The sequence below is a fragment of the Melospiza georgiana genome, chromosome 4, assembly GCF_028018845.1.
Source record: "Melospiza georgiana isolate bMelGeo1 chromosome 4, bMelGeo1.pri, whole genome shotgun sequence".
In the NCBI taxonomy this organism is placed as follows: Eukaryota; Metazoa; Chordata; class Aves; order Passeriformes; family Passerellidae; genus Melospiza; species Melospiza georgiana.
Window position 1 is genome coordinate 46,278,000 of NC_080433.1, and position 27,548 is coordinate 46,305,547.

At 35.7% G+C, this 27,548-nt stretch overlaps 1 protein-coding gene across 1 annotated transcript in view; it reads right to left on the bottom strand.

The window, feature by feature from the left end:
- Nucleotides 1–1,238: 1,238 nt before the first annotated feature.
- CNOT2 (CCR4-NOT transcription complex subunit 2) overlaps nt 1,239–27,548 on the bottom strand; it is an 83,996-nt gene continuing 57,686 nt past the window's right edge. Inside the window, exons 3-15 of the mRNA XM_058023097.1 lie at nt 24,489–24,555; nt 21,017–21,164; nt 20,229–20,411; nt 18,690–18,769; nt 17,413–17,538; nt 14,772–14,896; nt 13,168–13,288; nt 12,900–13,056; nt 11,035–11,096; nt 10,889–10,938; nt 9,989–10,089; nt 9,266–9,410; nt 1,239–2,378 (exon numbers count right to left, since the gene is read on the bottom strand). Of these exons, the coding sequence (XP_057879080.1) occupies nt 2,292–2,378; nt 9,266–9,410; nt 9,989–10,089; nt 10,889–10,938; nt 11,035–11,096; nt 12,900–13,056; nt 13,168–13,288; nt 14,772–14,896; nt 17,413–17,538; nt 18,690–18,769; nt 20,229–20,411; nt 21,017–21,164; nt 24,489–24,555 (1,452 nt within the window). The 3' untranslated portion in view covers nt 1,239–2,291. The remainder of the gene's footprint in view (nt 2,379–9,265; nt 9,411–9,988; nt 10,090–10,888; nt 10,939–11,034; nt 11,097–12,899; nt 13,057–13,167; nt 13,289–14,771; nt 14,897–17,412; nt 17,539–18,689; nt 18,770–20,228; nt 20,412–21,016; nt 21,165–24,488; nt 24,556–27,548) is intronic.

Genomic DNA, 27,548 nt, shown 5'->3' on the forward strand with positions numbered 1-27,548 from the left:
TAACTGTTTTTAGAAGTGTCATAGGTACTTAGTATTTTAATGCAGTTGATCTTACTCCCTCTACCATATGTTGTTAATTTCCATAAACATGACAAATAATGACATTCAATTTGAAGAAGGAAATATCACTTCAGGAATCCTTAGCAAAAAAAAAAAATCCCAACAAAAAAACAACCTAAAAACTCAGGTCATAATGAACCTGACAGTAAAAAAAAGTAACATTAATTGTAGCGGGAACAATATGCTTTTGGAAAATTATCATTCTGAAAATTTATACATTTATATTGGGATAATCAAATATATGTTTGAATCTGCTCTGGTTTGAGAAACAGAACAAGCCACAATCTTTTTCAGCTGTGTTAATTATATGGATTATAACCATTCTCTTCTTTCAAGCTGGGAAAACTTTGTTTTAATAATAGAAAAAAATATAATCAACAGAATAATATTTTTATGTTTACCATCTTAAAATAGATATTAAAAAATTCAGAATTTAAGATTCGCCATACACCTGATACAGAACCACAGCAAGGTCACTAATGGTCCAATTTCCAAGCATAATTCAAATACATGCAAACAAGCTGCTTTTGCACTACATAGAAAAATAGGTTAAAATGGAAAAAAAAATTCCAGGATTCACTAACATGTCTTGCTTTGGTAATTTCATGTATTTTTCAATGATCTGCATCACCAGATCACCAGAGGCAACTCAATGAGAAGTGGCAATCATATCTAGAAAAAGAAAATCATCCCAACACTTCAGGTTTTTCTTTCTCCGCTCAGAACAGTTACAGTTTTCAGAAACAGTCTATGTTCATGTTTATTTGCATCTGGAAGTTCAAGTAATAGCAATCACCAAATGAAATGTATTTCTGTTTTAAGTGGGAAAACACCAATATGGAAATAAGCTGTGATCAGCTCTAACCCAAGCTTCTCCCAAGTGATGAATTCTTGAAGCATCTTCCTATTATTTGACATGGTACCCACCCACCTTTCTAAAAATTATTTGCTATTATAAAGAGGGATCTGAAACCAAGGTTAACCAAAGCCCTTAGCCATGGAAACTTTACTGTGGAAAAGAATATGAAATTCTCATAAATTTACTTGTCAGCAGCAAAAAGACTCTTCAAGTGTCTTAACCACTGTACAGCTCGATAGTTTTAATACTTCAATTTTTTTTCCATTTTTCATTGTTGAAGAAATAATTTCACAATCTCAAATCAAAGTCAACACTGCAGTGAGGAGAGCTTTTCTACTTTATTACAAAGAGAAGAAGCCTTTATGTGGTCAGAAAATACAAGATTGATCTTTTTTTTTTCTCTTCCTATGAAACGCTGCTGTTCAAACAGCCAGAGTGAATTGTCTCAGTTCACTTCTTTAAGTCCCATCACATTCACTTGGGTATGGATGTCCTTGGCTGCTGAAAATCTGGCCCTTTAGTGCACAGGGCGACAAAGTAGTCCCCTGACCAGCAGTTCCAGAATGTCCCGTTTTCATATATTGCATCCATGCACACCTCCTAAAAATGAGGTACAGCAGGGCAAACATTTTCCAAAATAGATGTCATATATATAATATATACACATTCGTACATACATACCTTTATTCATGTGATGTCCAAAAATTTAAAAAAAATGTACACATTTATTACAAAATCGTAACAAAGACTGGACAGTGTTTTGCTCATTCTGGAAAGATGAAGCTCAGTAATACACAACCCTGGAAACTAACCAGAGACTGTGGCAATATCTTTCTTCTAAACAGTCAGATATTCTTGCATTAAGCTTGGCGAAAACTGCCTTTCAAAGACAGAAGGGGAAGTAAAATGAAGGAAGCAAACCTTGCTCATCTTTCCAAATGAAATACGAGAAGGATCTTCACATAAAAATGCACAAACATTTTTTATTACCAATAGTGCTACAATGAACAATGCAAATTTTGTTGTCTAATTTTTTGTCTTTTTTCTTTTTTTTTGTTTTTACATTTTGGAAAACTAAGTGGTAAACTTTTGTCAGTGTACTCGCTTGTCTTTACAGACCCAAGCTTGTCTGCTGGCAAAAAAGGAAACAAAAACAAAAATTCAGACCCTGCTCAAACTAAAGAAAAACAATTACAAATTTAGTTGTTGGGCAGCACATAATTAGTAAGGCAGGACCTCAAATGGTGACCCTTCGCATGAGCCAATTGCCAGATCCTCAAGGAATTAAAACCAGGATGCCTGAGCCACATCAGTTCTGCAGTTATGTTGAGTATTGTGCTGAGACAGCCATACCCCAAGAAAAGGGAAGTCTTTAGAAGGCTTGCTGAGCAGGGTTGTAGTTGAAGGTTGATGGCAGATGAGGCCTTTCTTCTAATTTGTCATATTCCAGGTGGAACTCCTACAATTAAAAAAAAGAAAAAAAAAGACAAACACAAATAAAACAATGTATCATTTACCTGTGAACATCTAGTCTACCAGCCATACTTGAAAAGCACAAATACAGAGGGGATCAAGTACTAGCCTATCCTAAGGCAAAACCACATGACTTTGCTACCTTGAATTCCACATTTTAAGAAGAATAAAGTATATATTACAACAACCCTAAGCCTTTACACCCACAACATGCAGACTTCTCTTATTCTTTTGAATGCTACATGACTCTCAGAACCCCTGTTATAATCTCAAACAATTTTATATATGCACATAAACAAAACACAAATACACAGTCACAGCATGAGCTGAATTATAAACAAAAGCTGTCTTTCAAAGAGACAGAGTACAGAGGCTTATTCTGGATGAACTAAAGTTTGGGAATATTTTTGTGTCATACTACCAGACCAAATAGCTTCATGAAGCACCAGGGGAGGTTCAGGATGGACTTGAGGGAGGTGTTCCAGAAACAACTGGATTTAGTGCTAAGGTCTGTTTCACATGGTGGTGCTAAGGTCTGTTTCACATGGTGGTGATCAATCAAAGGCTGGATTTGATCTCAGAGGTCTCTTCTAACATAAATGATTCTGTGAAAATGTCCAGGTAAAAAGTACTGAGACCCACTTAAGCCAAAATTCATAGAAATATTCTTCCATATTTCATACTCATATTTACACCCTAGACCCACCAAACCTGAAATTTTATATTCTTCAGACCCTTTAAGCAGTTTAATTGTGTCTCGTTCCATTTAAATTTCATTCAAGAAACAGTGTAAGCAAGTTTCAGAACTGTTTCTTAGGGGTACTTCTTGGTAATTCAACAACAACAACTTTGGACATGCACAGTAAATTATTTTATCTAACTTGGTGGAGAACCTCAGCAGACCACCTGTATCTGCAAAGCAAACTTAGCCCACTATTTTCACACAGAGGTGAAAACACATGAGCAATGAAGAGATTATTTTAGAACACTCTCTAAAGTGATTAAATAGTATAATACTTCAGTACATGTAAATCTGCACTAAATTAATGCAAGAACAGAAATAAAATCTAGGAAATCCAACTCTTGCAACTCTCTTCTTTCAAGGCAAAACAAGGTCCATTTAGCATAAAAAGAACATTCAGCATGGCAAAGAAACAAAGTAGAGGAAAATGCGAAGCATTGTGCACTCTCCTGAGAATGCTATCCCTAAAGCTGGAAAACCCGAGCAAAACCTATGTGAAGTTACAGCCATCTGTACTGAAATGCTGCACATCTGCTTCATTTCTAGTTCCCAGCTCCCTACTCCAGCCAAAGATTTTGTTGGGTTTTGGTTGGTTGGTTGGTTTTTGGGGGTTCTTTCTTTATTTATTTAGGTGTTGTGTTTGTTTGTTTGGGCTTTTTTAGGTCATATATACACAAGTGAATTGCTTCTGGCATTCCTAATAAAAACTGCATGCCAGTTGGTGTATGCTCTCTTTTTGGGCAGATACACAATGCTGAGACTGAAGAGATTGGGTAAGAAGCAAGATCAAGGGGTACAAGTCCATATGTGTACTTTGGTGTCAAAGGCTGGATTAGGTTGAGTGGATCTCAGGGGGCCTACAGGAAGGGTGGAGAGGGACTTTTTGCAAGGGCACAGGACAAAGGGAAGTGGCTTTAAGCTGAAGAAGGGCAGCATTTAGACTGAGTACTAGAAATAAATTCTTCACTATGAGGGTGGCAAGGCACTGGAGCAGAGTACCCAGAGAAGCTGCGGCTACCCCATCCCTGGAAGTGTTTAAGACCAGGTTGGATGGGGCTTTGAGCAACCTGGTCTAGCGGAAGGTGTTCTTGTCCATGGTACAGGGGTTTAACTAGATGGTCTTTAAAGTTTTTCCAACCTAATCATTCTATGATTCAATGATCTCCAGTAATTCTGTAGTCATTTTATAATAGAAAAGATACCACTCAAGCTTTCTCTGCCTTTCATGGCTGTCAAAGTTTCTTTCTTTCACATAAGCATGGAAGGGCCAGTAGATACTATCCATCTATGGTCAGCTTCAATCAGTTAACTGAGCTTCCACAAGCTCTGAAATGCCTTCAAAATGACCCTTGGCAAATTGCTAATTAAACCAGTAAGATACAGTAAGTATCAGAAACCAGAGAGTATCAGTATCCTAAAAAATGGTTTTCCAAAGTTAAGGTTGTTGTGAGCCTCTGCTGGCAGAGGGAGCTGCTAACAAGGTGTCTGTAAAAAAGCTCAGGGGGCTGAGCAATCCTTTGTGTCCCACACACTGGAAGTCCCTCCTTCAGAAGGAGTATGTTTCCTTACTAAATTTTCTCTACAAGTATGTGAGTTCATATTTCAAACTGTCATTGACTGTTAAAATAAACAGGCTTAAAACAGCCTTGATTTGCATCCCAGTGTCAGTAAAGCTCAAATTCAATATTCAGTAGCACGTAGGACACCTGAAGTTCTGCTTGACAATACCTAAAAAGGAATTCACTGACCAGTATTTCTGGAAACTAAAAGCCAATTGTTTATTACATAGGGGAAAATACTTACAGGTATACTTTATGTTTTTGCTTTTGCCACTGTAGTTTAGGATGTCAATAGCAGCAGTGGTATTATTTAACATAAACAGATATAAAAAAACCTAAAAAATCCCACTTATCCATTGATAAATGTGCTAAATTGCTTTCTTTTCCACATGGAGGTAAGAATTAAAACTTAAATACCCGTTATTAACCAGAAATAATGAGTACTGAATGTGTGTGAAAGCTTACAGCATGTGTGACACTAAATAAATTGTTCTATGCAAAGAAAATAATCACCTCTCATGCCATCCTGAGAACTTATTTGATAGCAAAGTTATATCAGTCTGTACATGTACAAACAGTAACAGGCAAGGATACTTAAAGTAGGAGAGGATTGCTTAGGATGATCCATAGCAATTATAGAGCAAAACTAAACAAAAAAAGTTAGCAGAACAGGCATGAGGACAAAATATTCTGGATTGTGTAAATCCATGAGAGCAGAGTAGAAATCCCATGGCTAGCTTAAAAATTCCCAATGGGACTTAAAAGTAGCATTTATACTACTTAAAGATGGAGGCAAAGACCCACTTTAGGGGCTGAACTAAAATACTATGCTACATCTTTACTGGAATAATAAATTTAACTTTCTAGTAATTATAACAGAAATTATTATTTCAATGAATACTGATCTTGACAGGATAGGGAATCATTTAGTCTAGACAACAACCCTGACAAGCAAATAAACACTTAAAAATTTAATTTCCTCTCCCATGAAGAATTCCATGTTTTAGAACTACATCATCAATGTAAAAAGGTTTTATAATCTTGTACTCTAAATTAATTCTCCTTACTGAAAAGTAAGAAGAAAATTCAAGCTGCTTACTTCAGACAACTTAAGTCAGGATTTCAGTAAGTGTGCAATCATAGAAAGCACTTTGGGTGTCAGAGCTACTTCCCCTCCTCTCTCATGTCTCCTCAACAGCAGCAAACTATAGCCAAAACCTCAGCCAAATAAAAAAATCAGTGTCTTTAACCTCAGCATACTTTCCACATGCCCTAGGATGAAAAACCTATAACAATATATAAAAAATATATATATATAAAAAAACCTATAACAATATAACAAACATGTGTAATCAGAATTTTTCTGCTTTTTATTTTGCATTTAAGGTGAATTTGAAGTTTATCATTCATATTTTTTCACTTGTTACTATCATGTATCAAATCAGAATTAATTTTATTTCCTAGTAGTTCAGGAATTCTCATTATTCTGCTACTTTGCTTCTATTACCCATTAAGAATATAAAAGTAGAGCCTACAGTTTAATAAAAAAGATAAAAATATTGCTTGATTTTTCTTGAAAGAAGTTATTCAGCCTTCTTTGCTTTTGTTATAACCAATCCAGAACACTAAATCTACTAAATCACAACTGGTTTATGTTTTTAAAAATGTAAGTTTTAAGATTTAGTTGTGCTACCTAAAGTAAACTGCTGTATTTCAGAGCAGCAATATTTCACACTGCAGTGTAATTTAAAATAGGGACAATAAATACATAAGCTCATAATACAAAATACACTATGTCTGCAAAGCACAGCACATTAAGGGTAGGTGCTGCCCTATATTTGAGCATCTACACTAGAACAAGAACCAAATTTATAAAGCACTTTGAAAAAGAATTGAATATGCATACATGAGACAGTAATTTATGAGCAAGTATTCCTGTACACCAGCTTCAATGAAGGACTAGTGAAACTGTTCACCAGTGATTATTATTGTGGCCTTCTAAGGACCTGATATTCCCAGCATCCACTAATAATGTAACAGTTACAATAAGAGATTGCAATTTATCAGAATTCTTTCTTTTCCAGCTCCTTATAAGTCTAATTTCCTGAAATATTTATGAATTACTTCTGCATTTGTTAGAAAAAAAACTACTTTGCTGTACTTTTCTTTGCATCCAAAGCAACACAGTGTTACCAAATACTGCTGATCTTGTTAGGGTGAGTCTGTATTAGTCTTCCTCAGAGGAAATGTGCACTACAGAAATTAATGCCACAGGTAACATTACCATGGAATGCTAAGATCACACAACATGTACATAAGTTCTTATTTATTTATCAAAGGGGAAAATGTCACAGAATTAATTCTAGTATGCAACTCATTTTCCATGCAACAAAAATCTCAGTTTTCCCCAAAATCATTCTCTAGCTTCCTGTGACCAATGCTCAATTTGCCTGCTCAAAGTTAAATAAAAATTTCAAAATAATATTCCAGTTCAATTTTTTACATTATGGAATACACAAGCCTAGAAGAAAAGATATTATTGCTTCTTATGGACATTGGGGGAGAATAAATAAAATAATCACATTCAATGTTGCAATACCACTACAAGTACAAACCTTTAGAAAATACTATCTCTCTTCTTACTAGCTATCAATTGGTTCTTAATGCTGGGGAATTACTTTCAGCACGCAAATAAAAAGAGAATCTATGTAGACCTTGTGAAAAACCATTCAGAGAACAGTAGTGCTCCTGTCTCTCCATATCTCAGGAATGCCCAGCAGGAGGATGGAGTGTACATCACCCAAGCACTGAATCCTGAGTTTCAGAATAGCACTCAAGATTCCAAACACAGACAATACTGTCCTAGAGTAATGCTAAGCATCAAATAGCAGCTGCATACATTTACCACAGGCAGAAAAAGGAGACACTGAAGAGGTTATTATTACCCTTATACAATGAGTATTATCCTTTTGCTCCTAGTAAAAAGAAATGCTGTGTGTCCACACAAACTAAAACCGCAATTCCACTGACATGTGAAACTACACGAGGCTTGTTGCTTGTAAATAAACAGAACACGTTCATTTGATTCCAGAAAAGAAATCTATCCTTTCTAAAGGTAATTACATCCCCTCTGATGATCTTAGGCAATAATAAAATAGCTTCAAACAGCATCTTGGGGAACCCAAGGAAGTATACCATGCAGCAAATGAGTAATTCAAGTAGAAATAAATGGTTTCCTTCTGTTTGTGTTTTCTTTTTGAGGCGTGGCACTTTTGTTTAAAAGTTTTGGAATTACCTTGCACTTAGGAAAAACTTTAATAGCAGGGCTCACCATGAAACCTGTCAGTTACAGATGCCTGGGTTTTCCTGCAGCAGTAAAAAGTCAGCAGAAGCAAGGAGTCACACATACAACTGGATAAAGAACCTGCCGTACCCAGGGCAACTGGAATGTTAATTCTTGAGGGGACTTTGCACAAACTATGCAAAATTACTGGGTGGAGTGGGGAAGGAAATAAAAAGATCATGTATCTAGTCCATGTCTAGATGCCAAATGGCTGTATAGACAGAGGAGGACACTGAACTTTATTCTCTTTAAAACAGGTGTTTATAAACACATCAACAGACATGTAACTATTTCATGCAATGTTCCCTAATCTCCAAATGAAATGCCTTTTCAGCAAACAATTCATAAATTGGGCTGCAGGTGAAAAGATTTCTTATTCTTATTCTTATTCTTATATGAAATACCTAAGCCTGTGGAACCACAAAATACAGTTACAACATGCTGGAATCACATCTATTGAGTTCAAGGCTTCAAGGTTAATCTGATTTGATCTGTTGTTTTTTAGAGAAAAGAAGAGTATGATACAGTATCTACAGATGGTCTGACATAGAACATTATTGACAGTACTAATGGACAGAATGGGACCAACAGATTATGACAGTTGGGGAGGGAAAAAGCTATAGCTTTCTGATTCTTTAATGCCTCCTGGTCTACAGGACAGAAAACAAGCATCATGGAAATATGCCTCCTCCTTAGAAGAAGTTATTTATTTCAAAGAACTCTGATTTTCATACAACAGAGCATGGAATTCCTAAGTATGGTTAAGGAGAGAATGTACCCAAAAACCAAAAAAGCATTCCCTGCACCCATCCAACATCCATTTTAAATTCCTAAGTGAGGTGTGGTAGCATCCTATTTAATTTTCTAAAACAAAGTAATAAAATGTTTGCAAGTGCAATTTCTAAAATGCCAAATAATGCTTTCCACTCAACTCTATGCTGTGAGAAGAGCTTTCAATTTTAACAAAACTTCTAAAAGAAGTCCTATGTCCTTCTACCTCTCAAAGAAAACTGGAAATAAGAGAGACAGCTCCTTATTTTCCACAAGCAAGGCAGTGTTTTAGACAACCTTATTTCTCTCAGACATCAGAAATTAAGGTAACGAACCTATGTAACAGGAGAAGAAAATATTAGATATTTTTGTGAAGATTTTTGTGTTTTACTCTTGTTGTTGTAAAAATACATGGCCAACAGTGTATTTAAAGTATCTACACAAAGGAAAAGAGATACCTTAGCTACTTTCCTCCAGTTAAGACAGTCAAAGAAGTAATATGTTCCCCTCTCGTACGTATTGGTTTTCATTGTTGGCTCCATGCCGGGTGCCCTGGTGATCCATACTCGTTCTTCTTTGTGGTATCTCCAATCCCGGTTAAATCTTTCATTTGTAACAGAAAGGAAAAATAATTCTTAGTGTTAGTTATCTGAAACTGACTTAATAAACTAACTTTATGGGCTTCAATCTTTACTGTACAATGCATTCAAATCCCAAACAAAATTTCTACGACGTGGCTAAACCTGTGATTTCATGCCTCTTCCATATAGTTCTTATACCTCAAACTAAAATACACAAGAAACTTCAAGTCTGGTAGGTTCTAACAGCAAACTCTTTTTATGAGTATTTACTTGGTTCTGATTTGGTTGATGACAGGCAAGTTACACATTCAATAATGACTGGCACCTGCCATTTTTTCCACAGTGCTTCATAATGTAAAATACATGAGATGGGCTTTTGATTTCCACTACACAAATGTAAAAAAACTCTGTACAAAATGACACCAAGGTTGGAGGAGGTATTTTAAAAAAGTTTTACCATTCAAGATTGACTAAGCTTCCTGCTTTCAATGTCTAACTTGTTGGGTGTTCTGGTTTTTGTTTTGGTTTTTTTTAACATCTGCCATTTCATTACTGCAATAGCTTAACTCATATAAGACTGACAAAATAGTTTGAACGTACAGCTCTACTGCTGCTAATAGCTGTAATACATCTCCTCCATTCATGTAATAGAGATAAAACAGGAGATCTTCTCCATATCGGCCAAGTTTTATTGCAGCCAGCTGCAAAAGATTGAAGAAAATGAGGATGAAAAATCACAATAGATAAATGTTTTAAAACACACTACCCCACTTAAATAACATAAGAATACATCCAGAACTTCCATCCTTCTATTCTAAGGGTGTTGAAAATGATATTCTAATACAACAGGAGTAATAATTATTAAAACAATTAATTTTTCTCCACTTTGAGTTAGCCTTTCCAAGTTAAAGGTTACAATAGAAAACCAGAAATGTAACAAACGAGCAAGACAGAATTTTCTCCCTGTTAAGTGCATATTCCCATCTACATATTTTATTTCAAAAAAACCAAAACCACAACTTCTGCATGTATTTGTTTCCTTCACACCCTATTACGTAACACTACTAAAATTTCTTATGCTATTTTTCAATGATCCCTTCAAACAGTTGAAAGAAAATATATCTCAAAAAATCCCTTTTCATGTAGATATGGAATGCAACAGATAAATGAAAACACAATTCTGATCTTATCTCAAAAAGAAATATCTCAATTTAATTTGCCATTTGAACTCTATCACAAAAAAATTCAACTTCACATGAAGGGCAAACTCTTAAACACACGTTGTGCTTTTTAGCTATTTTTTTGCATGCCCATTCTCTTTTTGTAGGATATAATGGGTACTCGGTGTGTCACACCAGCCTGTTAACTCAACACTGCTTCTAGAAAGACTGAGGACATGCACAAAATGCACTGACTTTGAACATCTATCTGAAAGAAAATTTAGAAAATTACTAGTAAGAAATTAACAAAAAATGCACTCACACACACACACGTACTCACCTTATCCCTAATGTGAATGTTAGTTAAGTATTCAGATGGAACATGGAAGTCTAAAAAAGAATCGAAATTGATGCAACTATTAAGACATGTAAATGAATATAATTTGCAAATATTAATACTGAATTTAATAGTTATTTCTCTCTTACCTATGTCTTGAGGTCGACAAGGTGATGATGCCCATGGGGATGCAAATTTGGGATAAAGATTTCTGAAGAAAAAAGAAAAGCATAAATTTATAAAAATTAGCCTCCAAACCAACCAACCAACCAACCAACAAACCCCTCCATAATCAATTTCACAAACCTAAGAGCTATATCATACAACCAAATCCTCAGCTGGGGTGAGAAGATAAAAGGAAACTTTCCTAAAGCAGTCACATTTATTATTTTTCTTTTTAATATGCAGAGCAATGTTGCATTTAAACTACCATTGGAAACTACAGGGTCAAAATTTTCTTTTAAATCTATCTTTCCTTCAGGTTAGGTGCCAGAGGTCCCAACCTTTTTCAGGTATCCAGTGTTATTATGCAGGGTTTCAACTTAACTAGGAACAGTTGTCACAACCCTGGTGGATTCTGATTTATTAGCCTATGATGTAAAAGGGAAGGAAAAATTTGTACTGGCAGGTTGCTATTTAAAACTAACCAGTAAAGATTTTACTCTTCCTCAAAATGGGAGTTAGAAAGGATAATTTAAGCCACTAGCAATAAATACAAAATTCTAAAATTTTGTTTCTAAAAGAACATTAGTTTCTAAGTTTTTATGTCACATAGGTATTTTTACCAACCAAGCTACCACATCGGGCAGAAACATCTGCCTTTTCATATGTGACATAATTTCAGTTATTCCAACAACAATCCACAGAGCAAGGGAAGAACATTTAACATAAGGAGAGATGGCAGGCCAGACACTGAGGTCTGCATGGGCTGCTTGCAAAGCTTTTTTGCAGCATGAAGTAAAACCAGCTTTATAGTATATAAACTGTCTGCATCAAATGTTAGCTCCTATCCTCTCCATCCAAGAATCTAAATACACTATGTACGGTAATTAAATACTAAAAATACAGTTATTTACAGCATAGCTGCTAAGAAAAGCAGAATAATAAGGAGCCATTTTTCCTGTGCTTGATGTCCACATTCATCAAGCTTCCCTGATTACATGCAGCTCCATATAAATTTATGAAAGATGGAAACTATGTGTGTACGCTGTCTGGTCTTGTTTTTTTTAATATATTATGTGCAGACCTTAAAATATATATAGTACTCTGTCTATAAGGCTAACATGATATAAATCTGTGATAAAACAAAAAGGTGTGAGATTTTCATCTGAAAGAGCACCAGAAATTAATTTTTTTTTTCACAACTGCAGTCATCTGAAAGACACTAGTTTTGTCTAAACTGATCTGAGTTCCTTCAGTAATTAGTGTAAAAATAAAGGCACCCTGGGTTGGCTGGTTATTCATCTCCCCTAAGTCTAAAGCACTCCTTCTAGCATTTGTGCAGTCACTAACTACTTTTCTCCCCACTGCCTCTATAGCAAACCTAGTTGACTAAACTAGTTTATTTAGGTGAACTGAGTCACTGGAAGTCAACTACTTTCATTTAAATTAATCTTCAGTGCAGCCTAACACTGCAGGTGTTCTGTTCATCATTACACTATATAAATCTAATTTATCCCCAAACTGCTGAGAGTTAAGTGTAAATATCCCCAAGGAATATTATTATTAGAAAATGAATGTATACATTACATTTATAAACAATATACTGTCAATTCCTTGAAAAAAGTCCTAAAGAAGTTAAGAGAATAAACAAAGCCACTAGGTTTATTGAATGCTTGCCCTGAAGCACAATTCTCTTTGTTATGAAAATTTTATTTTATTGTCATTACATTTTCAAATGTTATTTGGCAAACCAGCTTGCGGGTTTAACAGCCGAGTGGACTAAGTGAACGGACTATGAATGACAGCATAATAAAACCAAACATGAAGACAGGATTAAATCCCAGAAACTTACTCAGGAGAGTTGAGATTGAGACCTAGTGTTGTTAAATCACTTCCTAATGCAAGATGTACCATTCCTGGATCTGTCTCTGCTGCCCTGATGAATGTTAACAAGCCAATCATTCCAAACTGGTCCGTCACCATCCCTTGAGGAATGTTGGTAACCCGACCTGCGAAAGAACAACAAATTAATTTTCTCTTTTTAAGAAGCAGAGGAATCAACAAGGTAATCTAAATGACTGTCAAAACTTTTAAAGCAGAAAAACTGGAATGACACATACCATCAGGTAACACCTGGATCCCTTTTTTCTGCTGGTTGTTGTTTTGCGTAGTTGAACTTTTATCTCCAGGAAACTTGGGCCCATCTGTGCTGGATGATGTTTTGCCTGATGTACTCAAATTCTATTAAAGATAATTTGCAGAGTTGGTATGATGAAAAAAAACCAAAATGGAAATACTTATTTCCCGTATCTTTTCAGTCAAGCACTCTAAGCCAGTACATCAAGTCACTTCAATAAATGGCATCAAGCTGAAGCCCCTGAGTTCTGCTGACAAACCTTATGTTGTATTGAATAATTTTCCAAAGTATACCTGTCATACAGAACTACTATTAATAGGCTAAAAGTTTGCAGTCTACAAGAATAAATTATTTTACACTCGAGTTGGAATGCACAGTGGATATCCCAAGTGCCTGTGACCAGAGGTTCCTTGGCTCACCACATCATGGATATTCCCCATAGTCCTGCTCCTGCATAACACTCCATGACACAGTAACAGATAATACTCAAGCCAATTTCAGATGCAAGTAACATACAACTGGCACATTTGCAGCTATGAGGAAAGACATATAAACATTATATCTGATATAAACACTATGCCAGACACACTGTGTCTGGCAAGAAAACAGACTATGCTCCAGGAATCTATCTACTGACAAAATATATTTGCCATATGTGTAATTTCTAACTCTTTCATAGTCTTTATAACAAGTCTACAGTTATAGAATTAATCACATTTACTCTCCCTCTCCTTACTGTACACAGTACTAATCCTATCAGAACATTTTCCTCATGATAAAACCGCCCACAACGCTTGGGGCGGGGCCAGACTTCCTCAGGTCTCTCTTTTTGAGCAGTTCATTTTTCAGCTCTTACATGAGTTTGCAGTCATGTCTACTACTTATTCAGTATTTACGGCACTGTCATTAACATATTTTTTGCAATTAGAAGTAATAAACCAATCAGTAAGCAGAAACTAGTTCACTGTTTGCATATAATAACATTTTTTTTATTACAAAGTTTTCAGAGTAAACAATGAAGAACAGCCCCATAATCTTATGCTCTCAGCTATATATCTAATGGACAGTAATTATGCCAATACTTAAGATATAATGTACCTCACTAGTCTACAATATAGTCATCAATGCTCTCTATTAAGAGAGTTTGTTCCCTCTGATTCCACATCTCCATTAAGCATTTCACCTTAAAGAGATGTTGTACCACCTAACCTTTAAAGGACTGGACAACTTTGAAGAAAAATCTTAAAATGTGTAGATAACTACTACTGATGAGAGGCATCAGTAGCAAAAAGATGATCTACAATTGATAGAAAAAAATTACAAATTATAAACTTAAAAAATATTACCAATTCTCAAAAATAAGTTTTGACATGTCCAAGCAGGGCGACTGTTTGGACCAAAAACCTTACTGAGAAATTCCATTTACATAATTACATTTTAAATGCTGCTTATACAAAATCTCTCATTAATTTAGAAGGGAAAAACTGAAAATCTCTTATTGCAAATATTATCACTGACCATTTTAAAATACAATCACCAAAAGAAGTATGAACACTGAAAATAAGAGAAGATTTACGGTTTGCTTACAGATTTGTTGTCATCATTACTCGATGTTGGATCTTTGTAGCTGGAGCCTGGTAATGCTGGAAAATCTTCATTGTGTATTGAAAAGTCCTGGGACTGCTCACTTGCTGGTTTTGTTACCATCCCAACTATCATCAAAATGAAAGCAAGAATAATATTAAATGACTGCTAAGTAAAAACGCTTTCTTCTGCTGATCTTGCTTACTGTCCATTTTCATTACGCGCAAGCTGTACAGCGATGACTTAAGGAACAGGTAAAGCAAAACAAAGCATATTCATTCAAAACATCCACACATATTAGACTAAAGCCTCTTATTTAAGTGTGAGCTGAGACACACTCCGGGTTAAGTTCATAGGCACATCCACTGCACCTGTTTCGCACATCTAAATAATCAAATCATCTTTACAGGCATTGTTAAAGCTGTGTTTGGGTAAATCCACTGATAAGGATGTACTGCTTTTAGAAGTATAATACATTTTTTCTCCATCCCCAAAGTGCATGAAGAATTTTTTTGCATAATCTCTTCAGAAGCATGTATTCTCATAGGACAACCAGCTAACTTGCAGCAGAATATGTTAACAATTAAATACTTGCCTGTGACATGAAGGTGACTCCTACTTTCAGTATAAAAACTGAAAACATTTAGCCTGTAACTCTCAGTGCTCTGATCCTAACTTTAAAAAAGCAGCCCAGTCACATAGGAACATGGATTCTGACAACTGAACAGGAACTTGTTTTTAATGCCAGTTCAAACCAAACCAAACAAGCCACCACATCACACATCCAAGGGTGACTAGACTTTGCTGAGACATAATTCAGTGATTTGGTTGCAAAGGACACTGCACTAGAAGAACAGAAGACAGAAGGAAGTCTAGGTCCTGGTTTTTGAAGATTCTTAGTAGATGGATAGGACTAAAATGGTTCCATAGATGACAACACATGACTTTCTTCAGTGTTCTGGAATTAGAGATCAATGTTTCTTTATTTAAGGAAATAAACCAACATTGAGTTAATCTTGTTTCTGCTGTTCAGCCTTTTCATCCAGAGTTATTACAATGTCTTCCACTGGATGAATAAAATTGATAATGAATTAACTTTAATGGATATTCTTATTCCATCTAAAAGCTATATGAAGTACAATTTTCCTGAATAATTAAGCATGAGGAAAGTAGGTCTCTGCTCTGTTTTGAGCTTGCTCTTTCTTGTCTGCAACCAGAAGTGCTCTCCATATTTTGTGCTGGAAGACAACATCCAAAGTATTTCACATTTTCATTTTTTGACTGTTTCTACCTCCATACTCAACTGCTGCACTAAGCAGATGCTCAGGGTAGCTCTTTGGAGAACTTTATTTCGTGGTTTATCATGCAGTCATGCAAATAGCTATGCTAGCACCAAAATGGGGAAATGGTGTAAGCAAAAGAACAATTACAGACATTTTTATGCTGCAGTGCTGTTTAATACTGAATTCAAGCTCCCTGCTGGAAGTGCATCTGTGTGGATCTCCCTCCTATCTTCTATCAGTTTTTCACATACTGTCTTCTTTTTCCAGAGCTGGAACTAGATTGTCCTTAGGGTTCCTTCCCATCCAAGCCATTTTATGTTGGACAAAATCATACATAAGCCTCAAGCTGTACTAAGTCTCCATTCATGCTTGGTTCTGAGTGTCATTATGTGGGGAAGTCACTTTTTCCCCATGTTTAACAATTCAGTTTAACTTGTTTAACTCTTTCTCACAGCTATCTTATGCAGAGGGCCCTGGTTATGCCAAATCCATGCAGCTACTTTCTCTTGATAATGTGGTATCTCTCTTGTCCAATTGAAGTTGCAGCTATCTCTGAAGAACACTATTGCTTTATAGCTGAAAACACTAAGTTATTTTTGGTTCAAAATTTGACAAGTGTCACAAAAATAACTTATGGTTATAAAAGCAACTTTTCACAAGAGCTGATGCAACATGCGTAACAAAATCTACTAAAGCAGTAACAAAAAGAAGGTTTTGTACCTCACACTAAGCTTACCTGAATTTTTTCAAGACCCAAATAGTAAGATTTGTATCCACCTAAAGGTTTTTCCTTTTATTATTTTTTTAACCTGTACAGCAAGAATTATATGACACATACTTGGAATCTGAGTGATAATAATTGATGCTTACAGGTTATTTTTTGAAATCTGATACTCATCATAAGGGTGACACTGAACAGTACAGCAGCAAATACTATCAAATAAACAGTGAAAGTTTACAGTACGTTTACAGCTTATGACTTTTTACACAGTAACACCTCTACTAATAAAACACTATTCCTGCAATTTGCTACTCAGACATCAACAGCTCTTGTCTATATGTAATTTGAATAAAACCTATTGCCTAAGAAATTTCTAGAGTGAGCAGCCTCAGAGCAATCATACTGTACAAACCAAAAACCCCAACAATCCCTACTGACAGTAAAACTAGAACACACGTGTTCTAGTACTTATGAAAGGGAGTCTCCAATCACAGGTATCAATTATTCATTTTTAAAAATGAGTCTTAGCAGCTCACATGTCTGGCATTTTTGAAAAGACTGTCTATAATCTTATGAACAGCAACAGGTGAATCAAGCAAATTTCATTTCATTCAGAGAGCTTTCAAAAGTTTGGTCTTACCATAGGGTGCCCTTCCAGCTAAAGGATTTATTAATGGAGTTGGATTGCCACTTCCTTCCCTTCTGTTTCTGTCTGCTAGTGCTGGAAAATCTGAGAGGTCCAGTCCTGTCACATTTTCACTTCCATCTACAATAAAAACAGGTAATCTTAACTCCCTTATGTATTTTTGTCAGAGACTTCATTATGAGCAAGATAAATGTAGGACATATTTTCTTTCAAGTTGATCTTTTTTCTCATTCAGTAATTATTACATATAACTACAGCCTTTGTGTTACAAGATGACCCTAAAGAGCATCAGTATGTTTGAAGTTTGCTTTCAAACGACAGATAAGTAGCATTTAGTAAAGCCTACTCCACTTGAATTAAAGTCTATACACGCAGAATACAGGCAAACTACCAAAATTCCAGTTCTAGAATAGGTATTGAAATTTGTTTTAGATCTGTTTTAAGTTTGAAGAGTTATCAAGAAGAAATTTGAGAGAATAACCCATATTAGCAGCAGCATCAAAGAGTTCTATCGTCCTTAGATAAGGTAAGATAAAGCTGAAGCAGCTGAAAAGCCAATGCAGTGCAAGTTACATGGGAACTCTTTTTGATTTGCAGCAGGAAATGCTACAGAGGTGAGGCCAGAGATGCAGCTCTATAAAAACATCACAATGTCCTAGGGAATGCCCAAACCATTCCACTCCTGTGACATCACCAGCACCTCAGGTTGCTTCATATATGCAGCCACATACAGAAACAACAGCACACAAGAACCTAAATCATTTACGGACAAAGATATTTTCCCCTCTCCAGTTCATTAAATTCAGATGAAGAAGTAATTCCCAGAGAGAAATCACAACTTAAACAACTAACTGAAAGGATTACATGACAATTCAGCTGCTCAAAAGGAGTTTGAGATTAAAAAAGAAAAATGCTTTCGCACTGCTTTTACATGCCTAATGTTTTCATAGAATACAGATAAATCTTCTCCAATACCCTTTTCAAGTTCAAGAGCTGTTTTGTATTTCTAACTGAATAAGTATAATCTATAGGGAGGTGACATACAGCAAATATACTACAGAACTACTTTCACTTTGTCTTCAAAAGTTTTAAAATCCACTGCTATAAAGCAGTACCAGTTACCTAGCACTGCTTTTGGAGCAGGGTTTCTATGGAACATCTGAAAACTGTTAGAAAGTTGCACTACAACAGAACAAAATATTATTAATTAGACTTATTTTAAAAAAAACTCTGCCGTAGTTTAAGGTCAACATTAAAGCGAGTAAACTCACCCGTTCCATTAAAAATGTTACTTGATAAGGAGTTATTCATTCCAAATGCCTGATTTCTGTTCATCCCAAATCCAGACATACTGTGAAAAAAATCCAGAAAGTCAGACAAAAGGATATATATACTTTGTATTTCTAGTGGAAGATATTAAGGGGAGAAAAAAATTGAAATTATTCAAGTCTAAGCAACCCATATTAGCCTAAACTTGGTTTTTAATTATTTTCTGAAAACAATGAGCAGCAGCATCAGGCACTGCTCAATCAGGTCAACTGGAATGACTTCAAAATAGCTTAGTTTTTTAGTAGCCATTGTGTACTAAGACATCTCTCAACAAACAAGTTATGACTAACATGATCATTACTCAATAATTTCATACACCAAAATGAAGCCGCATTAAATGCAGTAGTTAAAAGTCAGGCTGCAATCCATACTCAGGCAGGTGGGAAGCTGGGTCATGAAAAGGACCAAGTTTGTCACAACTCATTTATAAGCTGAACAGTTATGGTGTGCAATCATGACCATGTACACATGGCATTACTGTGAACAGAGGGATGGTCTCTGTCATACAAGGACATGAGCTAAAGGTTCATAAGGTCAAGCAAAAATGTTTGAAAAACTCTAAGTATCATGTAGGACTACTGTGGTTGTGCAGACAGCTCCACAAATAATGTGTTTCCTCCTTTTAAGAAGCCCAAAGGTAGGCCCCCAGATGAGTGAAATTCTGAATGTCTGCCCTGTGGAAAATCACAACATCCACTTCTCCCTGAAACAGGATACAAGGCGATAATTTGGAAGCTTCCATAAATAAAAATAGGAAAAGGTTCCCTAGTGGAAATTTTACCTATGCAAACTTTTTACAGTTACAAATCTGAAGCATTTAACTCTAATTTGAAACACCTTCAAAAGCTTCACATTCAAAAATCTAGCCTAAAAACTTTCATTGCTCCGACTAAACAACTATTTAGAAAATGCTTCTTTGAAAGTCACATAATTCATGTACTTGACAAGCAAATGCCATAAATTCTTTTCCCCAAGAGTAATTTCGAAATTTTATTAAACACCTTAACTAGCCATTGGACATGTATACTACTATACTTCCACAGGTTAATAAAGTGTGGAGTAAGAGCCAGTCATTGTTTCAGAGATATTTCCTTCTCAATTTGTAAAACTTGTAGTTTATTGAAAGTGAGCAATGCAAAGAGTAAAAGATGAGCATTTTAATTCAAAAGTTCCTACACACAGGGATTTCATTATCTACTCTACAGCTGAATACTATTTGAACAGTACTTTGTATACATGTATCAATATCCAACATCATTGTCCTCTGCACACAGAGTTTTTAAGTATTTTTTAAGTTTTTAAGAGAACTTAGCTTAAAGGCCTCAAAGACCTTACAAGAATACTACAAGGAGCTTCAAAGTTTATTGCCCAGACATGAGTACATGACACAGGTTACAAGATTTATTCTAATGGATAAAAATTACATTTCCAGAGCAGCATGTCTCTGGCTGTACAGGGATGGTCCAATTAAAGAGCCTTACCTGTTCACAGTAAAAGGTTGTCGAGAGGGTTGCTGCTTTGGCATACATATTATGCTTGGAGAGCTTCTGTTAGGGCTGCCTAACCCTGAACTGCTCATGCTGTTTGTCCTGCTGGGAATTCCAATGCCCTGACCAACCTGGGAGTGGTTCATCATATTCCTAGGATTCATAGGCAATATCCCCCTGAAAAAGAAAAACCATCCACAGAGATGAATCTGTACAAGAGTATTTGGCTACTCATTTACATTACTAATGCAGGATGGACTCCAAGCTGTTGCAATTTAATTTGTGCTTAGCGACCAAACACTGTGTTTGGATTACTCTCTATAATTAATGCAGTTCTGGATTTCTTCAGAAATACCAAATGACCTATTACATGCTAATCAAGTCCTTCATCAGGTTTAGATAAATACTTAAGTATTATACATATGAAAAGGTGTTACAGCTCTTTTCTAATGAGCACTTCAGACCTACTATCTTCATATTCTCATGCAGTGTATGACACCATAGCAAAGTTTTAACTGCACAATCAAATAACTTCCTCTTACATTCTGAAGCAGAATTTGCCAGCAATTTGTCCTTTACGTACAAAAATAAAATACTGTCTTACAGTAAACCCTTACTTTTTTTATGGTATTACTTCCCTAACAAAGTAAGTGGTCCATAGACACTACTTTTCTTCTTTTTTAATTTATCAGACTGTAAAGTATGAGGCAAAATATGCAGAACATTTAACAAGAGCTCTGCAGAAAGACACAATGGCAGAAATATCATCTGTTGATAAATACCTGCTCGGAGATGGAGGCGTGTGAAGTGACATTGTTGGTACCCCTGTTGTTGGCGTTACGTGGCTCGGTAACTGAGTGCCTTGTGATAAGCTGCGATTTAACTGAGGGGTATTGTTGCTCATTCCCCTCATTGGAAGGCCTAGTGCACCTATTGAAAAAAAATTCAGAGGGGTGGAGATACAGAGCAATCAGGAACAAGGTCTTCTCCATCAGGTATAGATGGAAACAATTTATGCCGACAACGTACAAAAAGAGTGTAAAGACTGAAGGAAAGTGCAGTGTAAAAACTAAGTCCTTGTTTGGATAGAAGAAACTCAACTATCAAATTTAGGCCTATATCTGTTTAACTTTGGAATGGCTCTTTGAGGAATTTCTCTGAAGTCACTTACAAAACTTTGTTTCCTTTGAGACATATACTGTAGATGAAGGATTGAATTTTGAGTTTTTCAATAAGGACATGAAATTCTACAATTTATCTCAGAAAGCGGCAGAATTTTAGGAAAATCAGTAACTGCACTCAAATCTGCTAATTACTCTTGAATAAATATTTGAACAGTATTTAGAAAACTGATTTGTCTTGCTAAAAATTAAGCAAATCTCTGATAAAAAAAATGAAAGTGATGGATCTTTAACTAACAACAACACTGTTTTTAGGACAACAAAAGCAACATTTGAGGCCAATTCTCTCTTTACATAAAGTTGCTTCTTTATGGCAACAGTACTTCAGTGTCTGTGATCAAGTTTGACCTTATCAGAAAAGAAAGCAAGCAGAATTTTAACAGCCCTCTTTCAGCATTTAAAAACATACAGAATGTATAGAAAATACTATCGATCCCATTGTTAAAACCAAACAATTGTGTGTGACCGAATTAAGCAAGCACTTCAGTGAGGTACAACTGGGAACAGCAGAAAATAACCAGTTACTGCCCTGTTTCAAAATGTCCAAACGTTTTTCATCATTCTCATGTCACTTTTCTGTATTAAGTAGTTTCAGAATTATGTTCAAAGACAAGAAAAGTCATTTAGTGCAAGATGACAATAATAACAAAGCATATAAAAAACGATGGCTGTGACAGTTCCTACTGCTTTGGCATAAGGCTGCTGAGGCAGACTGACAGAACTCAAAATCTTATCTTGCAGACCAAACAAAAGAAAATTCTGATGGATCAGCACTCTCCCATGGTAGAACACCCCAGCAGAAGAGCTGAATATGACAATGCATAACGTGGTTAAATACTAAGAATGCAAAGAACAGACACAGCATATGCTCAAAATATTATCGTGGACAAAGTCAGAAGAAGTGTCCCAATCATTCAGCTTTTACACTATAAGAACTGCAGTCTGTGTCCTACCCTACAATTTGCAAATCCAGGGAGTTTGCAATAAAACTCAAGTGTATAACACTCAGATTTATCTCTATACATTCAGATTAAGAGGTGGTGTGACTTGCTATAAGAAGCATCCTAACATTTCATTAAATGTTGATTGCATCAGTGTTCACTGTAAATATTTTGGCAATTTCCTGCATCAGAATAATTTCAATGAGCATAAATATGTATTATAAATAATACTTCATGTTGATTAAAAATTACATGGGATTTTAAAAATAAAATGGTAAAGAAAAAATACATACGCTTCCAAACTAGATACAGCACACCAAAAAAACCACAATAAGGATATTCAACCTAATTTTGTGCAAGCATTTGTTTTAGCAAAGCCACTTTTAGACTGATGGTTATTTCCTCTTATTGGCTTTCTTTAAACTAGATTTTTTTACTGATGAGGGTTGTTACAGTGAAGTAGAACCATACTGCCAGCAAGGAGAGGCAGTTGAAATACTCACTGTAAGAAGAAAAAAAACCCCAAACCCTCTTTTCTTACACTTTCTTTTTCCAGTTTTCTAACTGAGACAAGATCTATATGGGTTAAGTTGAAGGCAGACCAATGAAATGGCGGATTTCCTTCCTACTGATCAAGTTAACTGGTCAAGGTTACATTGATGCTGTAATATGACATCTTGCTTAATGACTGACAGCTACCAATCCTTAAAAGTGCATAGGAACTATCAGCTTTGTTTTTCCTAAAGAGCATTTAATTGTTAACTATGACTTCAACAAAAAAGTTTCTTGCACCTTTTTCTCAAGATCTGGTAGAAACTGACACCTGATAATATTTACTTTCAAGGTTGTAGGCACATATGTCTCCATGTTACAGAGATTACATCCTAGGCACAGCAACCAACTGAATGAAAAGCCAAGCTGATTAAAAAGATTACCTTAAAAAATAAACAACAAATGACTGTGACAAGCTGAATGAACATACTTTTTCAGTATCTGTATACAGTAAAGTCTGAAAGGTTCAACAGTGCCAAAATCAGCACCTATAATATAAGACAAGAGCCAAACATGACTCTAAGAAAGGCTAGAAGCTGCTCATATAAATCTCAGTAGCATAATAAAATGGCAGTTTATATTACAGGGTCACTCTTCAACAACCACTGAGACAGGGAAAAAAACCTTCTAAAAAACCAATGCTACCAAAAACAAACAAAAAAAACCACCCCAAAATGCCACTGTGTTTTTTAAACCATTTGAAGAAAGCCAAAAGAAGTTGGAAGGCCATGCATCTAGCAAACAAAGCTTTTAGTTTGACTAGATAAAGTTCAGACTCTCTAAAGTACTCTGAAGGCACTTTTTCTTGGAATCTGAGTCAGATGCACTTAGCAAGACAGCAGAAAACACTTAAAAGCACTGTAGTGACACAGGAGAGGTGACATTGACAACCAGTTTTACCTGTGGAACAGTATCTAACTCAGGTATTCTGAGACACTGCCTGAGTGCACCTCTCAGTTACCAAGAGGTTCAGTTCTCAATGCTGGCCCTAAGTTAGGTGGTCCCTGAGGGAGCATTACACTGTGACTGTCACTCTATAGCTCTTCTATTACAACAGTGTCCATAGGAGTGGCAGACACATGACATTGTCAAGGAAAGAAAAAAACAGTGATGCAGAGAAAGCAATAATCTTAATGGCATAGCTCTTTGCCAAATGCAAGTTGCCAAACATGTACACAAGATTTACTGTGCTCCTGTACAGCATGAAATATCAGTTATATTTAAGGTATAATTTCCTTCTGTTCCTTACATAGTTTTCTGAACCAGGCTCATTTTAGCTCAGCTTTCTTTATGTTTTCCTTCAGAGAGTCTGTTAAGTCACAGAAATTTTTTATGGTATGATTGTATTTGGATATTTAGCAGTTATAAAGTGACAATATAATATTTTGCACACTAAACACTACAAAATTGCATATGAAGCAATGCAAAAATGTATATTAAAATAATTGTATGTAAGGATGTATGTATACTGTCATTTTTACACAATCATCAGAAAACAAAGCCATCTGCATGTTCCAGAGTGTCAAACTGTAATATATTTAGCATAAAATAAACGTATTATTAATAAAAAGAATTCTTACTTTGTTGCCCGTATAAACTTGCCCCAAACTGAGACAGCTGACCTGATGTTGATGGTGATGCCAGCATCTAAAATGTAAGAAGAATAAGAGGTTATTAAAGACATAAAGATATTGTGCTATCTTGCTCTGGAAATTGACAACACCACGTTACACCAAGAAAACCAAAACAACTGAAAACTCGTTCAGAGTAATGAAAAATTTTAGAAACTCCCCAAAATATCTGCACAGTAACACCTGTAGCAGTATATTACACATCAATAAACATGATGAGTAATAAACACAGATTTTACTTGCAACAAAGACCACAGAAGATCTAAAAGCTTTCAGGTTTTCTACCCATGCATCCAGAAGACCCATTGTTACAGAAAAAAGAAATACTCATTTACTTAAATCAGAGGTCTTTTTCCACTGCAAAACACACCTCATACAACCATATCCTTTCCTGCTCAACAAAGGGGTGCTTCATATTGTCATTCACAGTATGATTGGCTAGGTAGCAGCAGGTATATACGAACAGATATGAACTTCAGGTAAGACTCTACTGTTAAAATATATTGCCCTAAGAGCTGGCTTCATGCTTGTACAAAGATATGAACAGGACCTACAAATGTCAGAAGCAATATTTCCTGCTCTACCATGGCCACTTTAGAGAAATCACATATTACCAAAAAAGAAGGCAACTAATGTAGGCACTTGACACTACATTTCCAGCCATTGTTCTGAGAGGAAAAAAATAAGCTGTTCTCCATGCTTCCAAAGAAATGTAAGGTTTTCATAACTTTGAGAAACAGGACATAAACACTTGGGAAAACACCCCTTTGTAATCTTAAGGGAAGTTAAATATTGGAATACCCATCCCTGCTTTTGCTGATCAGCTGTTCACCAACACTAGGTACAGCTGACTGTCCCCCTGCAGCAAGAAGTTATTAGCTGACCTAATCTCTCCATCCACAACAGAACACGCTATTTCTACTTAGTAACACAAGGGCAAATAGCTGCTTGTTTAGTGAATTAGTCTGGACTTGGAGTAAATTTCAGGATGGTTTCAAGGAAAAAAATGTGTAGATTCTTAGACATAAAGCAACTTCAAGGGTTTTCAGCTTAAGAGTAAAGAATTCAAATCAAAATAACTTTACTGTGATAACTGCAAACTGCTTTGTTGATATCATCTAGGCAGACGTAAAATTCAAACAAATAAACTCATAAACCAAATCTGCTAGTTGTCTATACCGGGGCCAAATCCAGATGGTAGAAATGAGAAAGAAGACAGGCAGGGTAAGTCACTAAGTATCAAAAGTAGCATTCATATCTGTAAGTCACAAAGTATTTATGGGGGATTTTGTATATATACAGAAGACATGATAAAAGAAATTACAGCAATTACCACAGACCATCAGAAAATATATCAGAACCTAACTCAGCACACATTTTACACATATTGAGAACAAAATGCAGGTATTTGACAGTAAGGAACTACAGGAACAACCATCCACACATACAAAGAAGTTTGAAATAGCAAGACAAGCAAGATCTTTCTCAGTGAAGAACTCACTGTGAACAAAAACCCACTTTGAGTAACAGCCAGTGGCATCAGCTCAGCATTCACATAACCAGGTTCACAGGCCATATCTACATCAGCAAGTGATGCAGACAGAGGGAAATAAATTTGTAAAAAAAAAAAAAAAAAGTTGGTTCTGGGGGCCTACCAGCTGCTGTATGCTTTCCTAAACTAAACCACTTGATGCCATGGACTAGATGTCCATTAGTGAGTGGCACACGTCCAGTGCAGTGCTGCAGCATCTCTTCCAACCCGTTTTCATTCAGAAGGAATAAAATTCACTCACACTTAATAATGCTTTACAACACAAACCAGAGCATGCTGAAGTAGGGACACTTGGGAGACAAGATTTCAAAAGCACACTTTCCCCACCACCCCAAGATAACAAATGTTAGCTTGATGTTCATTAAACACTGATAAAACAAGCTGACACAGTAGTTTTTAAGAAAGACAAAGTGAAATGGGGAGGTTCAAAAAACAACATTCAAGTCTGACAAGTTGGAAAATCCTAGCAACATGTTGCAAGGTGTGAAAAATTGTTATTCTATGGGAAAATTGAGAGGCAGAAAGTCAAAAGACACCTTCTGAGACAATGATAAAGGCACACAAGTTCAAAAATAAAAGTCAACACACCAGACACTGAGCTGGAAACATCAATCAAAAAGTACTACCAGCTTTGGGACAGATAAGCAAAACAGCTAAGCCAAAAAGGAATATCCCATAAGCATAGCTGCTCAGGGAATTAAAAAATTGCTGTGGTGGCATATGATGTAATAAGCAGAACACGCTACAGACCTCAGCATAAAGTCTTTTATTTTTAATGTTAACTTGGGGTAAAAACCCCAATAATTAGAAAACCCCTAAGAGGCAATAGATTACTTTAAAGAGAGAAAAAAGAATCCCACCTCTTTCACAATGAGTACTACCTGATTTTTAAAATTCAATTAAAAGCAGTAGTAAATAATATTTATATTGAACACTGCTTATTAGAAAGAGGATTTTCTTTTGAAACATTGCAAAGTAGGTCACATCTATTGTGCCACTTACTTTCACATAAAAAGCTAATTGCAAAATGACTTGTAGAGAAACCTTTATAGAAAATCATAATAAAGGCCAAGTGTTGAATTCAGTAAGTCTGATAATTTAATGTCATAACATACTTAGAACATCAAAGATAACAAGCCTCAAGAAATAAATCAATAAAAAATCCTGTGGATCTGTTCCAGGCAGATTAAATGCAGCATTTCTCAAATCTTATGGACCAGGAATATGCTGCATGGATATCTTATTTCATCTCTACTTTATTAAACATCTTTTTCTGTCATATCTAAGTAAGGATCAGTTTAAAATTGTCTTGGTTTTTCATTATTTCCATACAATTTAGATCAGCAACAAAAATTAAATTCAGCAAAACCTTAACCTCTATTACCAGAACCTTGACTTGCATTCAAAGCCTCTGAGTCACTATTATAGTCTACTCAAGCTTGGTCCAGCAAAGATAA